The sequence below is a fragment of the Lutjanus erythropterus genome, chromosome 13, assembly GCF_056507025.1.
Source record: "Lutjanus erythropterus isolate fLutEry1 chromosome 13, fLutEry1.hap2, whole genome shotgun sequence".
Classification (NCBI taxonomy): Eukaryota; Metazoa; Chordata; class Actinopteri; order Lutjaniformes; family Lutjanidae; genus Lutjanus; species Lutjanus erythropterus.
In genome coordinates, this window is record NC_139329.1 from 15,122,573 (window position 1) to 15,138,341 (window position 15,769).

General features: G+C 39.4%; 1 protein-coding gene across 2 annotated transcripts in view; it reads right to left on the reverse strand.

Annotated features, from left to right (window-relative positions):
* Positions 1-15,769, reverse strand: part of trim44 (tripartite motif containing 44) — a 58,981-nt gene that overhangs the window by 22,165 nt on the left and 21,047 nt on the right. For both annotated transcript variants that reach the window (XM_084734727.1, XM_084734726.1), the window contains exon 5: positions 11,723-11,745. In XM_084734727.1, coding sequence (XP_084590853.1) covers positions 11,723-11,745 — 23 coding nt within the window. The remainder of the gene's footprint in view (positions 1-11,722; positions 11,746-15,769) is intronic.

Below are 15,769 nucleotides of genomic sequence, written 5' to 3' on the forward strand. Positions count from 1 at the left end.
TTACACTGAATATTTTTGAGTCCTCTCTCATTTGTGCTTAGCAGCAGTTGTAGCATGGCTAATGCTAGGTGTGTCAGCTGCATCCTCTGCACTTCAGCCAGTAGTGTTTCAGGTGGAGGGTATGTCACAGTCACTTGCTTGTGAAGTTACAAAATGTTCCATTGTGGCTCACAAGAACGTCAGTGCACTTATATACAGCTATAATACAGCTAATTGGCCAGTGTGTTTCAATAATGCATAACTAGCTTGTTTGCTGTTTTTGGTAAGATGTAGCACAGTGGTTTTGTGTTGTCAGCTACCTCACATGATTGTATGAGGTTTTCATGAGCAGCATTTTGTGAACGTTGTGTAAATTAAATGTTTCGTTTTATTTAATGACTGACTGGTTTGTCTTATGTTGGGGTTATGTGGGTCAAGTTGAAAAAAACAAAGAAAAAACAAAAAAAAACAAAAACAAGGTGCCTCTGCAGTAGGAGGTCCCTGGATGGCCCTCTGCTCTAAATGTTCCTCTATGACCCACTAGAACAGTGTCTATCTCCTATGCTAAAAAACTGCAGAAAGAGTTTTACACACATACACACACAAGCAGGTAGAGCAGACTGAAGATCATTTCAGCTCTATTAATACAAAACACAGTGTTGTGTAGAGACGTGGGCCTGTTTATTTATGCTTTAGAATGTAACCACTGAGAAACAACCAGAAAGTATTGTTTTATTTCTTTGATTCACTGTTTTGTTCTCACTGATCATGCACCCTCTGCTAATTCACACTCTACGTCTCTCGACCTCTCTGTCATTCACTGAAAGTAGGAGGAGGGGGACAATTTTGATGCTGCGTTTACAAACTGTTGCAGATTCAATCTTTAAGTTGCACAAAGTGCCTCTGAATAAGAACATCGGCCTGATATGTAAAATATGAACTGCAAAGGTTCCTAACCCAATACTTTGTTAATCTAGCCTTTCTTCGCACTGTAAGGCAAAGTTCAACAAACATGAATATTTAAAGAATCCTGTGGTACTCCTTGTTAAATTGTTAAATCGCTCTTTTACCAGCTTTTCAATGTCAGCAGAATAAATCTGACAATCATTCCTTTTCTCAAGGTATAAAGTCACTGTGCTGACACTGATCTCTGAAGAAAAGCACTTCAGCACACACAAACGCATGAGCACACACACAGAATACAACAAAAGTGCAAGTACAAACACACCTTTGCATGCATACAACAAAAAACATCGGAGAGGCAGGAAAAGGTATGTGGTAGAGAGATGTATTTTACACACATGGATTAACAATCCATTATTCATGGGCACGACAGGCTCAGAGCATAAACACAAACACAGCAGTAACCTGATTCTGCCACACTATAGCCTCGGATGCATCATAGACACTTATCGCCGACTCTCTGCTCTTCGGGATCGCAGACAGCACACACAGTACTCGCCAGACCACTCGTATCTATCTACCCAGCAGATCAATACTAGAAGCACTCTTAAAGCTCTGGTCAAAGCTCTATACACTGTGTCCCTGGCCCTCACAGGCCTATACTGTAGGAAATGAACAACTAATAAATCCAGTAGCAGTGCCGGCTCTGGTGAAATCCAAAATCCTGCAGTACATCAGACTTATCAGGTGGCAATCCCCACTGCAGTCAAGTCCAATATCAAAAGAAGCAGTTTCTGTTTGAAAATACATTTGTACCTGTCATGTCTGTTTCACAAAAACGCATCCCTAACTGTCTGCTCTCTTTTGCATTTTGACAGGCGCCATACAGTCATGATTCACACTTGCCACCTTAACGGGATATTCAATTAGACAGCTTCCCTCTCCCCCACTTGCTCTTTGAACCGTCATACTTCACTGAAAACTTTGGATGGAGTCTGGAATCTGAAGTGAAATAGATGCGCGGAGCTGAAGCAACCCAACTCTAAATCAGAGGCAGCGTGTTTTTTTCTAGGTAAATTGCCTCATTTGTATTCAGGAAAAGTTTCAGGAGAAACAAATAACTGCCATTAGTCATCACAAAAGACAAAGCAAACAGAAGCACACTCTTGCATGCACTTATCTACACGCTTTAGAAATAAGGGTTCCCAAAAGGGTTTTTTCTGAAGGATTGATGTTCTACCCAGGACCATTTGCTTCTGAAGAACCGTTTTTGGAAGAAAGAGTTTGTCAAGGATCCTTCCTAAGGCCAGGGGTTCCATTAAGGACCTTTTTCATCCAAAGTACCTTTATTGGAAGACAGAGGAGGAGAAGAACTCTTTTGTCAAGGGCTCTTTTTTACCATAACATAACAAGGTTCTTGGTAGAACACCCTGGAAAAGTTTTTGATGTTCTTGGAATATAAAAGGGTTGAGGGAAGAACCCCCTGGGTGGGTTCTAGACAGATCTCTTGTATAAAAGAGGTCTTGGTGGAACCCCCTGGGTGTGTTTGTGTTAGGACCATTACAAGGTGGAAAGGTTCTAAATAGAACTCCAAGAGAGGCACCTGGGTGGAACCATAACACCATAGAAGGCTTCTCTGTAGAACCTCTCATAGGGTGTTCTGAGTGAAATCTTTCACAGACTGTATACCCCTTTATGTTCTCATGTTCTGCGACATTTTTTTTAATCAGTGGAATTTTATTAAAGGTTCTCTTATGGGGACAAATCAAAGAAGCTTTTATGCTTCTAGTTAGCTCCTTTATTTCTGTGAGTGCGCTTAGTTTCTCCGTTTAACACCTCTACACACGCCCCTCTGCGAGCATTTCCAAAAAATGTTTGATGTGAGTCATGCTAACGCCGACAATATCCGTGAAACACAAGTGCCCACACACACAAATGCACATGCACACACATTAATGCAAGTGAGTGATACTTTAAAAACTGGAGGAACATTGTGCATATGGCATGAATTATGCATGCTTATAGTCTCTTGTCATCTAAATGCATGTCTCTGTATTTGTCAGTTTGGTTTGTGTGTGCTTTGCATTCATTTGGGACGTCTGATCCACCCCTGTGGAATCGTGATGGCCAAGAGAAAGACAGAAAAGAGAAGAAGAGAGTAAGAGAGAAAGAGGAGAGTATTAATGAAGAGGTTTTAGTACAGTCATAACAAGCAGTCAGGCCGTACACACACATGCATACACTGAAAAACAGATAAAGATGCATCTAGCTGAAACATTTTAAATTATTAAATGAGGGCATGTTGGCGTGAGCACACAAACACACACACACACACACACACACACACACATAAACAGACTGGTATAAAGGCAAGAGAGGCTGTAGTGCCTCCTTTTCGTAGGAGACGATGTAAATTTTTCATTAGAGGAAATGCAGCTCCCGCCCTCCATGTCCTAATCTCTGAGCTCTGTCCTGTGTCCTCTGGCCACGCTCCCATGACACCTCCCTGCTTCACTCAACCCATCTATTTGACCCAGTGAAGGGCAAGCAGCTCAGACAGGCAGATAAGCTGTGTACCAACGTGCTTGCTTCGCTTTCCTGTCAGCACCCTTTTTTTCGTGTGTTCACGTGAATGTACGCCATGATTGAGGGGTGTCTACAGCCTTCACTCAATGAGACACACAGTAGTGAGTGATTTGCCCCATTGCTCTTCTCTGTCAGTGAGCATGGTCAGTGGTGAGTACAAGCTCCCGGAGCTTCAGCAGAAAACAGCGTTGCAGCCAAATCCAGTACAATTGAAGTGAATGGTGACCAGTTTTAAAATGCAGTCTGGAGACACTCTGTGGGTTTTTTGTGTTATTTTTTTACATTTTAAAACTGGTCACCACTTCAATTGTACTGGATTTGGCTGCAACACTGTTTTCCGCTGAAACTCCAGGAGTGTTTTGTGAACAGGATATCTTCACCCATCCTCACATCAGCACAGGGGTCAGTAGAAATAGAGTGAAATTTCATTTTTGGGTGAACTATTGCTTTAAGCACTGGAAATAGGAATCATGTGTCATAACTTTGTGAGCCTCCTAGGCAGAAAAAGAAAAAATAATCTTGCCATTCAGGACTGTTGGTTGCTGTTTCAAATGTTGAGATTATAGTGGAGTACTTCTGACAGGTGGATGCAACAAATTTTTCTCAGGTCCATCAATCAGAAAGTGATATGTGATATATAGACAACAAGTGCCACTATGGTGCCAGAGTAACAATAAGGTATGTACATTCATGAAGACCAATTGTGAACAAGTAGATGATCTTTAATTTGATTTCTACACTTCCTTTCTGAAGTTTGTAAATGTTCATACATTTACAATGTGTCTGTATGTACTGATAGATTAGACGGACTTAAATTTAATGCATTACAAAGAAAATACTATATGATTCAGTCAGAGAGTGTCTTCAAAACCAAAACAGTCAATGAAGAAACTTTACAGCACATGATTTATGTATAGGTGTAAATTAATGTAAGCCATACAGAGTAAATGTGTGTGCATCTGTAAAAGTGAAAAGAACAGAGAAGGGAAATGGAGAGATGGCATCTTCCCACGTTGCAGCCGTGTGTGTGTGTGTGTGTGTGTGTGTGTGTGTGTGTGTGTGTGTGTGTGTGTGTGTGTTCTGGGCCATGCATGCATGATAAAGTGAGTGAAGCAGGGGACAGGAGCTCAGGAGATACAGCAGACGTGAGTGATTGGAGCAATGAATGGGGGGACCTTGCATTGTAATTAGAAGTGCTACGCTCCCCAGCGAGCTTTACCATTTTACTGTGATTATGCTGTGTGATTTATATGCTGAGAAGGCCTCCATCGCTCTCGCTAAGCAAATTTGCTACATGTCGCAAAGCTTCAACTTTTCGTAATTCGGATGGTTTTTCTTCTTATAGATTTACTCATCATGAAGGGGATTTGACTGAAGCTAAGCTCAGAAATAAACCAGATTATCAGCTGAAGTTATTGAATTTTTGTTTAGGAGATAAGATAGAGCTGCAAGGCTTCCTTCCACTTTCCTTGCATTACGATTACTCGTCTATTTTATTCCATTCATTTGTAACATATGCATAGTACTGTGTGTTTAACCATACTCCCATAGACCCCTGTATACCTTCAGGGTGACATGTTTTTTAAACATTAAGCCATGAGGTTTTGCAGACTTATTATCTTATTTCTTCCCTCCTCTTTCAAATCTGCAAATAAAATTAGTATAATATAATATAATGTATTTATTTTCCCAAAAGGTGTAGACAAGACAGAATGCTAATGGGTGCAAGAAAAAAGCATGGCATAGATGGAGAAAGCTGCATCAAATAAGCTTTTTACTATTGTAGACGAGTATTCATGCATTTTTTTTGAAAATACATTTGAACAGAAAAAAGCCATACCACTGAACTGCTATGAGAAACTAGCCAATCAGTGATGACTTAGAAGAGTTGAGCAGTTATTTTCAGTTTCCTTGGGAAGTGTTTCTTCTTTAGGACCTCTTCTTTTCACTGCTTCTCTTTATATGCCAAGACTGACAGGATAGGAAAACACAAGGGAAGCCTCACTATGGGAGGCAAAGAAAACATCTCCAGAAAGACCTAACTTAAATATGACACTGCTTCCATGAATCACTGCTTCTGGATGTTAGTTTTGGATGTGGCTGTTAAGCTATACCAATGTTCACTGATGCCTGCATTTTTATTAAGTTATCTCCCCAGTAAAGACAGAAAAAAGCCAAAAAATGAAGAGCAGTCAGGGTCTAGGTTTTATGTTTTGACTGTTCCTGTTAGAGCTAGACTGCTGTATTAGTCTACTGATATTATTGCTCCAATACTGGCCAATCACAACTTTACTACTTTATATTGGTACTGGCATATATTTTGACCAATATATGCCTATATTAAAACTTTTTGTAAAGAGAACATAAAGCATATTTTCATTTGTTAGCTATATCAGCATAAACATGTTTTTTCTTAATTTAGGTTTAATATATACCTTATTTTACTTGATTTTTTCAAAGTATAGTTGTTTATAATGATTAGAAATAAGAGTGAAAGTGCACTGGTATCATTTTGGACAGTAATTTTATTGTCAAACTGTAAAATATCCTGCCTCCATTGCATATCTTTTCCACTTTTAGGGATTGTTGCAAACAAATGTGATTCTATATTCTGTAAATTATATTCTGTATAGAGTAGAATTTCATTTTTCACAATTTTTTAGTTGTTTATATTATATGGTATTGGCCTCAAAATCCGGTATCGATTAGGCCCGATTTGTGTTGGAGCAAGTATTAATTTGTGTGTGAGCAACTTCATATTAATTCTTATAATTAGCTACCACAGTTGTAACAATAGCCACATTTAGCAAATAAGTTAATGTTAGAATGTAAGTACATCTACAATAGTCACAATGTTGCAGAGCAAATGAGCTTCTCTTGGCTAGAATTTTGCAAAAAAACACGAGCATAATGTTGATAAAGACACTGCTCTTTGCTCCCAGACGTAATCTGCCATTTCTGCTAAGCTGTGTTTCTGGAGCCTGATGTACAGTATGTGGTGTATATTGCATATTTGTCAGGCAAGCGCATCGCTTACTCATCTGTTAGCCTGTTAACATACAGCCACATTATTAGCTTCTAGAAGACTCAGAAGCTGTTTTCTCATAACGTCAGTGCATATATTTCATCTCAAAAAGATTGATATTTTGCAAGAGAATGAGGGCAAACCAAAACACTGACTTTTTGAGAAGAAATAAATACATCAGTCATCTATAATGACTCTTTTTTTGGTGGCTAAAGCTCCAAAACACCCAAGCTAAAAACTTAGAAGCCAAGAGACACTAGATACTTCTACATGTCAACTAAAAATAAATCTTCCCAAGTCCCAAAAGAACAGCAAATTTAGGTCTAACGAGTGGAATTCCTTGGTGTATATCTCTTTATCTCTCATTGACTGTCTCACTGTCTTTGTATCTTTTTCTCTCTTAAGCATGCATCTCAGGAGACAACATAAAAGTGCCTTTCTGGAATTAAAGCGTTACTGCAGCAATAAACCCTTTCTCCCCATCCTGCCTTTGTTTGTGTGTATGTGTGTGTGTGTGTGTGTGTGTGTGTGTGTGTGTGTGTGTGTGTGTGTGTGTGTATTCATGTGTGTGAAGTCAGTCAGAGACACTCATCTCAACTATTGATCAGTGGCATGGTGACTCCTGATGTGCTGTGGCCCCTCTGTGATCACTGAGGGCTCAGACTGCAAAATGTGAAAGCAAATAAATAGTGTCTCAGAATTTCAAGAAAGAAACTAAGTTATATATACACATCCTATGAGAGAGAAATACAATTTAGTAATAAATTTAATTGCTACATTTACTTGTTTCTCTTTTAATTAAATCTATATAATAGACACATTAAATGTCTAAGCCCTGTACTTTTAGGAGTACCAGCATAATTTGGTGGGTAATACAGAGTATTGGCTCATGTTTATTAAATTTAGTGCCAAATTTCTGTACCTGGTGTGTATTTGGGTGAAAGAATTGGTTCGTTGAATAAGTTGTTGTTTGAGATAACTCAGCTATTTACACTGTCTTGTGTTACAATGGCTTAGGATTTTTACTAGCATTAGCCAACGCTCAACCACTGGCTGCATCTGAAATTTCTTACTATGCTACAAGAGTGTGTGAGATTTATTTAGCTATGTCAAAACCTAGCTAGCTGGGTTAGTTGTTGTTGTTGGATATAACCACTATCTTGGTTGGCTTAGCATTTTACTAATGTTAGCCAACACTCAGCCACTAGCTGCTACCAAAATACCTTACTAACATACTATTTTGTTGGCTAAAACGTATGTGAGGATGTAGGTATAGGTTTGGGATGAAAGAGGAGGGATGGGAGGGATTATTTTGTGTAGTGTTTAAAATGCTCTAAATAAATAAAATATTTTAAATGAGTACACTAATGATGTTGAAGTTAAATTTGGACTTTTCTTTGCAACTTTCTTTCTACAGAGAACTTAAACTACTGAAAAAAGGTATAGTTGGTACCGGTACTGAATTATAGGTAGTGGTAGCAGTACTGTACTGGTTCAAAAGTGAATGGTACCCAACACTAGTCATAATACACTGTAAGATACTAGCATAGCCTGTAAGTTCAGAGCTTTGGGCACATTATTACATCCACGTAGACACACAAACACGATTTACAAATAGATTACAACAGCTAGATTAGATCCAAAAGATAAATACTGTTCTGATTTGCCAATTAGGAACATTAATACATACAAATACACATAAATGCATGTACACAAGACAAACACATGACGCATCCACAAACAGATGCATAAAAGGTTCAAGTTAGGCAAAAGCGTTGTAAAGAGGGTGCGGGGGGGGTTAAAGCTGAGGACAGCAAGCAGAATTTGCAATGCATCACAGAGGCAACAGTGAGGAGGTTGTGTTGTGGGGGGTAAAGCAAGATTTATATTCAGGGGAGGACAAATCTTGGCAGGCATGGAGTACCTATGTTAAGAGGCTTGGGGAGAGGCGGGGGATCATATTGATGAGGAAGTCCGGGAAAGATGCGTGTGGGTGCAGGATTGTGGTCCTGTGGGGGATGCTCTGTCTACAGCAGAGATATGGGGCTCAGACAGCGGATTAGTGTTTCTGCTCCATAATCAATTTGCTGTCTGGATCCCATTGCACATAACCCTAAACATCCACTCTTCACTTGATCCTGCAAAATCTCTCTCCTTCTTTTTCCCTCCACCAATTTCACTTCATCTGTTTTTCACCCCCTCACAACCTTGTTTGTTTCACCTTCAAGCCATAAAAGAGAAATCTACAATACTTTTATTTTAATAAATCATTAAATGACCATGATATGTCACCAGAGATTAAGGAAATATGCGAAGTTGAAATATTGATCACAACAGCTGTGTCGTTCTGTCAAATATCTATTCTGGTCTGAAACAGGTGTTACTGTTTGCCAGTTTCACTTTTTTGTCTACTTAGAGGTCAAATTAATGCAGAATGTTGGCTGAATTAGTAAGTGTCTAAGAATTTGAGTCATAAAAATTTTTATAATAATTTTTTAGAAGGAGTAGATGTTTATAACGACTAAATTAAGCAATATATCAATGGAGCCTGGCAGTCAGTGAGACAGATAAGTCACTGAACACAAACTCCAGAGTGTGTATTTTCACAGCAGTACATCAGCAGGGCAACAGGCTTAGCTTTACATCAACAGGCAATCTGCAGCTATAAACAGCTGCTAAACTTACAGATTCAGGACTCATTGCTGCTTGTTATTGTCAAATTACAATGTTAGGCTCGTCTTGCTCTTCTGCAGTAATCCTGCAACCTGCCTAAGCTTCCTGGAGTCTAGAAAGGAGGAGACGGGGTCTAAACAAGTCACTTCAACCACAGGCAGTTTATTAAAAAGGATTTCAGCCTACTTAATGTATATTCTATGCCTCCCACTCACTATGTGGACTACAGGACAATTTTTTTGAGATGGAATTGTTACAACTGCTCCTTTAAAATGTCTTATCTCTATGGCTAAAACCACTATAATAAACTCACACATGAAGCTGTCCAGAATTCACTTGTGTCATTCCTTTTTTTCTGCTAACCTCTCCAAAACAACCCAGTATTTCTCTCCAAAATGAGTGTCATTTTCCACTAGCCCAGTAGATTCTGCACCCACCGCAATTTAGGGCAATGCAGGGGACTCTGGGAGTAATTATATCCGGGAGTGTGAATGTGAGTGTGTAGAGATGTGGAGGTTAACCTTGACTGAGGGCAAACTATTAGCTCCATCTCACCCTTGGGTCCAAGCTTGCTGCCATCTGCTCCCGAGCTTAGGGGTCATAATACTGGCTGACCAATCAATAACATATTACATGTTGGCACTGTACGCCAGCCATGGTCATGACTTTCTTTGCTTATTAAAAGCAAGGTACATTACACTCCAGAGAGGGAATACAGCACATTTTCCACAAGCAGGCAGTGCAACAATATCAACAGAACAAAGTCAAATTAAAAATTAAATTTCTGTTTGCAGAAAACAAGAAAGTTGTCCATCAAGACTGTGTATTTTGTGGCACAAACTATTTTTGTATTCAGCCTTCAATTTAAATAAATTCTCAGAGAAAACAAAGCTCTTGTCTCTGAGGACGGATGTGCTGGCATTTGCTGAAACTGTCTGTGTTTGTGTGTATACATGTGTGTCTTGTATCTGTAGAGGGGAGGGGTACTGTGAGATGAAAGCCCAGAGAGACAGCCAGGACGAGAGGCAGGGAGAGACAGCAGGTGGTGCTAGGAGCGCTCCTGCTCCGGCTGAGGGAGGGAGGCAGAGAGGCTTTCGTGTCAACAGATCAATAAGTGTGGGATTGGGAGAGGACTATCCATTTCAGATTGTCTGACACAGACGGAGATAAAAGGTGAAATATGTAGTGTAGGCAAAAAACGGAGACACAAACAAACTGTAAAAGCAGCTGAAAAATTATATGGCTGTGTCTGTCTGGTGCAGTTTCTCACCCTTTGTCTCACATAACTGTGGGGACACATACGAAATGTAAATACGATGGTATATCAGAGGGCCAGATCTGACCTCACTAATGACACAACATGCATGCATATAAACACACACGCGCATATGCACAGCTAAAGCCTGTCAACTACTGTCCATGGCAGTCTTATTGGACCCGGCAGACTGTCACCTCTTTTGATTCCAGCGGGCACACACAGATGAGAGCTACTAATTGCCTTGCTGGGGCACCGACGTGACTCGCATGTGATCTGAGGGACTGGAGGGTTTATGTGTGTAGGTGAGTCTGTGTGCAGTGGGTGACTTGTTTGAGTGAGTCACTGAGAAGGTGGAAGATTTAAGAGGGAAAAGGACTTGGAAGGTGTGTTTGTATGTTATTATGCGAGATGAATACTCGTCCGTCTCATAGCGATTGATGGCACAAGAACCTGTGTGAGGAGGTTCTGAAGTGTCCTTAGTGCCCGCTAAGCTAGACTCTTAGAAATTAAGATGCTAACTAGAACCATAAAAGGTTATTTGGCTTGTCCCCATATGAGAACACTTTTTGGTTCCTGGTAACCTTTTATAAAGGTTACACTTGAAACCCGTTTAGAGAGTTCTACTTGGAACCCAACATAAATGGTTAGAATTAGAACTATCTGTGATGTGATGTTCAAGCCATGTGAGAGGTTCCACCCTCTAAGGGTGCCAACAAGAACCAACCAGAAAGTTTTACTGAGAAACTTTTCTTTATAGTCAATGGGTTTTATTAAGAACACACTAGGGGTTTTCGACCAAGAACCTTACTATATTCAAGGGTATTACCTAGAATCCACAAAGGGGGCTCTACAAGAACCTTTTATATTCCAAGGGTTTTATGTAGAACACACTGAGAAGGTTTTACTAAGGACCTTTTTCTATTCCATGGGTTTTATTAAGAACACTCTAAGGGAGTTCAACTGAGCCCCTTTATGTTCCAAATTTTATTTAGAACCCACCCAGGGAGCTCAACCATGCACATTTTTTTTTAAAAAAAAGAGTTTTTCCTATAACATATTCTTCAAGGACTTAAACAATCCTTGAAGAACTCTTTCTTCTAAAAAATGGGGTATATGGAGGAAAGGGATTATTAATGGAATCCTTAGTCTTGCAAACCTTTCCTTCAAACAAGGATTCTTCAGAAGAAAATGGTTCTGGGTAGAACCTCATCCCTTCAAGAAAATCCTTTTGGAACCCTTATTTCTAAGAGTGTATCCAGTTAAGAAAAAGTGAACATGAATCACAGCGGCAGTCTTACCTTGGCCTGGCTTCAATGTCGCGCTGCAAACAAAGAGAGAGAGAATAAAACATATTTAAAATGGTTGCGCAGGTGCTGTGGGAAACAAATAAAAGGTAAACAACATAATTTACATCAACTTGGACCACAGCTGTTGTGGCTCTAAATCTGACCAATTAATTTTCACTTTCATCTACCAGTTGTGCTCATGTATATTCATGAGCGTTTAAAGGAGCAGTCTGGAACAAAGCGCTGAGCGAGCTGTAAACATTATCCACACGCTGGCTTTTCTGTTTAATTCTGATTGGGGGGCTTAAAAGATTTTTCAATGTCAAAACGGTGGATGTGATTTGTTGACTGCCAGTATGTGACGGTTACCATAAACATTGCAGGCAAAAGTTTTATTCATGAGCCAAATGAAAAATTTAATCTTATTTCGGATTCTGTCAATTTCCAGAATATGTAAATGCATTATTTCATGAGGCTTACCCATAACATTTATTTTCTTGCTATGAATCTATGCCAGTATACAATATTTAGCATGCCACACACACACTGTCCCAGTATGCATGCGCTACACTTGTATCACTGTCATGTACTACAGCCAAAGTACTTGTTGCCCCACTCCTGAGCTCAATTGGTTTATTTCAGTCAAGAGGACCTTGAGGACAAGAAGGCCTGCTTTGTTACCTTTAATATTCTGCCTGGCACTGATTGCACAGGACCTTGACTAACAGTGAGAAGATGGCTGTGCCAGAGAGGGATTTTGACACTGTGTAACTAACAGCATCTTGAAAAGCAGTGGCTCCTTGGCAGCCCAGCAGATGTGAGAAGAAGAGCTGATGAGTGGAGGCTGTGGAGCGCTGACTGGCTGTCTGCCTCACTGACTAAGATGTGGCTCTAAATTTAATTAGCTTCAGATCTGGACAAATACGTAGTTTCAAATATTGGAACTGGGTAAGATTTTTTTCTTGGTTTACCTTGTCAAACACTTCATAAGACTCAAAAGTCAATTTGTGAAATCAGTGTGCAAAACTGACATTCACCAATGAAGCTCTCGAATCACTGCTGTAAGACTGCCAGTACAAAAGTACACATTTGGAAATGTCTTTCTGTTTATCCACTGCTTGGTTGGTTAACTGCGCTAGCATTACTTTATAGCTAACGATGGCAGATTTTAAGACACCCAAAATGCAGAGGACATACAAAAATTTCTGCTTTAAATTATGACTGCAAATCCACAGTTTCTATATGCATTAAACACACTGAGAGCTGTGGTAGGCAGTTTATTTTTGGCATCCTTGGACAAAAATTCCATAATAACCTTTCAGCATATTTTAATGCAAGTAGTCTGGGAGAAAACTAGACTTCTGTACCTCCTCTCTTGGCTCTGTTTTCAGGCTTTAGAAAATTTAGCCTATGATGGAGGACAAAGCACAGACTCAGTCTCAAATTATCAAATACCGACACTGTGGGCTAACTTAAGCCAGTGACCAATGAGTAAACTGTACATGGGATATCATTAGACAGGTGTTTTAAACTATTCTTAAGCAAATAATCGCTACACTTTATGAAAATATTTATGTATGAAAGAGTAAAACTTGCAAGCAATCAATGTCAATGATTCTCCTGAAGATATCAAAATCAACAATGAAGTTATCCTTCTAACTAGTATTTTCTTTTGATGCCCTGATACTACCTTGATATCTGCCCTGACATCATTAATATTATCAGTTATTGTTGGTGTTCAAATGGCATCAGATGGTATGCTAAGCTAAATGCTAAATACAGAATAACTATGCTACTATGTTACTATGTTACTATACTGATAGTATACCACACCAGTCCATTTTTGATGAATCTCTATATTGAAGTATTGAGTTAGTAATGTGTACTGTATTTATTTGAAACTTACTTTGATTGCATTATATTAGGACAATAAATTTGTAATGTTGTTATAGTCCCAGCCGTGTGCTTTGTTTTCATTTGGGCCAATTAAAGAGTTTTTTAGAGCCACTGCCCACAAAATTGAAAGAAATATGCTGTTGGAGAAAAGCTGACAGCCCTGCTTTGCTCCAATTGTAATTACCACAGTTTCCTTTGCAACAGTATAGAGAAAAATCAAACCTTCAGGGCTGAATAATACCAGCAACATTCAACATTTACATCATTCACAGAGCCTAGGGCAGTTCAATCAATATGTCCACACAGAAAAACTCTCGAAGCTGAGAACAACCCAGACTTGTGCGCTTGTCATCAAAAGCGGAAACTGCTCCATTCATAATTTAAAAACTATATCAACTTTATGGAACGGTATGTTCTCTGAACTGTTCAAATGAGAGTCAAGCCTTATTTCAAAGGTGTGCTATTAACTCCTGCTACAAAGAATCTGTTGGGGCACAGCCTCAACAGCTCAGCTGAAAAATGTTGTTTCTAATTAAATTAGTATCAGTAATGCAAGACAACCTGTTTTTAGTATACACTGCGATGATCCACAAGGAATTCCTACCTTGAAAATTTAATTTGACATGTTATTAGTTCAGTCATAAATATTCAAAATGTAAAAAAAAAAGTAAGCATATCATGAAATTAGTGAAACGTTTCAGGGCTTCATTAGTACATGGTTTTCCTTTTAAGCCGATGGGTAGTCACAATAAACCCAAATGATGAATTTATTGTTTCCAAATTCCCCAGCATGCATTATATAACAAAACTGAAAGACACTGCACTGCAAAAAAGTTTTCTTATCACAGAGCTTCAGTTTATTTAACGGCAGAGCCACAGTGCAAAAGACTGTGTTGTTTAAAATCAGCCCTGGAGCAGTTCATTGTGACCTGAGTCATGGCTGAGTCGGGGTTAGGTCACTGGTGTAGACTCCCAATGCCTGGCTAATGAGGCATCTTGGCTTTGTTTTCATGCCAGGATTCCTTTATAGCTTAAACAGTGTTGAGCCTCTGCTTTTCTAAACACAATCAGAGACTAAAGCAACCTTACAGAACCTGCTCAGTCATGCATGTGAAAATGTGGCTTAATGAAGTCGCATTGCAATAAAGTGAGCCTTGCATGTACACAGACACATGTGCACCAATACCACCTGGACATAGGAGGGGATAGTTCTGATTATTTGGTGTGGGTTTGTATGAGGTACTTATCCATAGTCGGTCGGCACCCCCTCAGTTTGAAGAAGCAGAGAGGAGCAGTGGTGTAGCTGTATGACGCTAAGCAACGAACTGCTATTGAAAGGGACACATAACATGAATAAAAAGATCAGGGCTGCGGTTGACCAGCAACCTCAAAGTTTTTTAGCCGTATTCTGTGAGAAAAGGAAGTCTGACAGCAAAGTAAAGCCGTGAAAATACCTACAGACTACACTTAAACAATAGTGATTGTTTTAGGTGGACCTCTTCAGTGGCTAAAGTACCTTTTGTTGCGGACCCTGTCTACAGTGGTTCATTGCTTAGGTTTTGTACTGGTACTCCTCTCTGCTTCTCTGTGTGTATATACATATATACACACACATATATAATTACGCACTCTTCCTGCTGTACCTGCCATACTGTATCAATCTATACCTGTCTCTTCTCTACATACCTGGACTGTTTTTAGAGTGCGTATTTAGTCAGTGTGTTTACTTTGCTTTCTGTGCCTCTGTATAAATATTTTAGATGACACAATTCATTCTGTGCTTCTATCTGTCAGGTGTATAGATCACTTCCTGCCCAGTGACTTATCAATGTTTTTTTAATTACTGTACAGTCATCAGAGAATGTTCAAGTAAACACACTGTGTGGTTGTACAAATGAGTACCTACTGGCGCTTTTTAATTAAAGTGTGAATACTGAGAATTTTGAGAACAAATGGACTCAGGCTGAGACACCATCTCTTAATATATTCTCCCTCTGGCTCCCACTGATTGGTCAATTTTCAGAATCCCTTTTTCATCCCTGCAGACTGACTTTATTGTGCATGCATGTGTGTCTACACCTGTGCTCCCATGCCTGGATTAAAAGAAAGATGGGAGATTATTAAAAGAAGCAGTGGTAATTTGTTTGTTTGACCTGAAGCAAG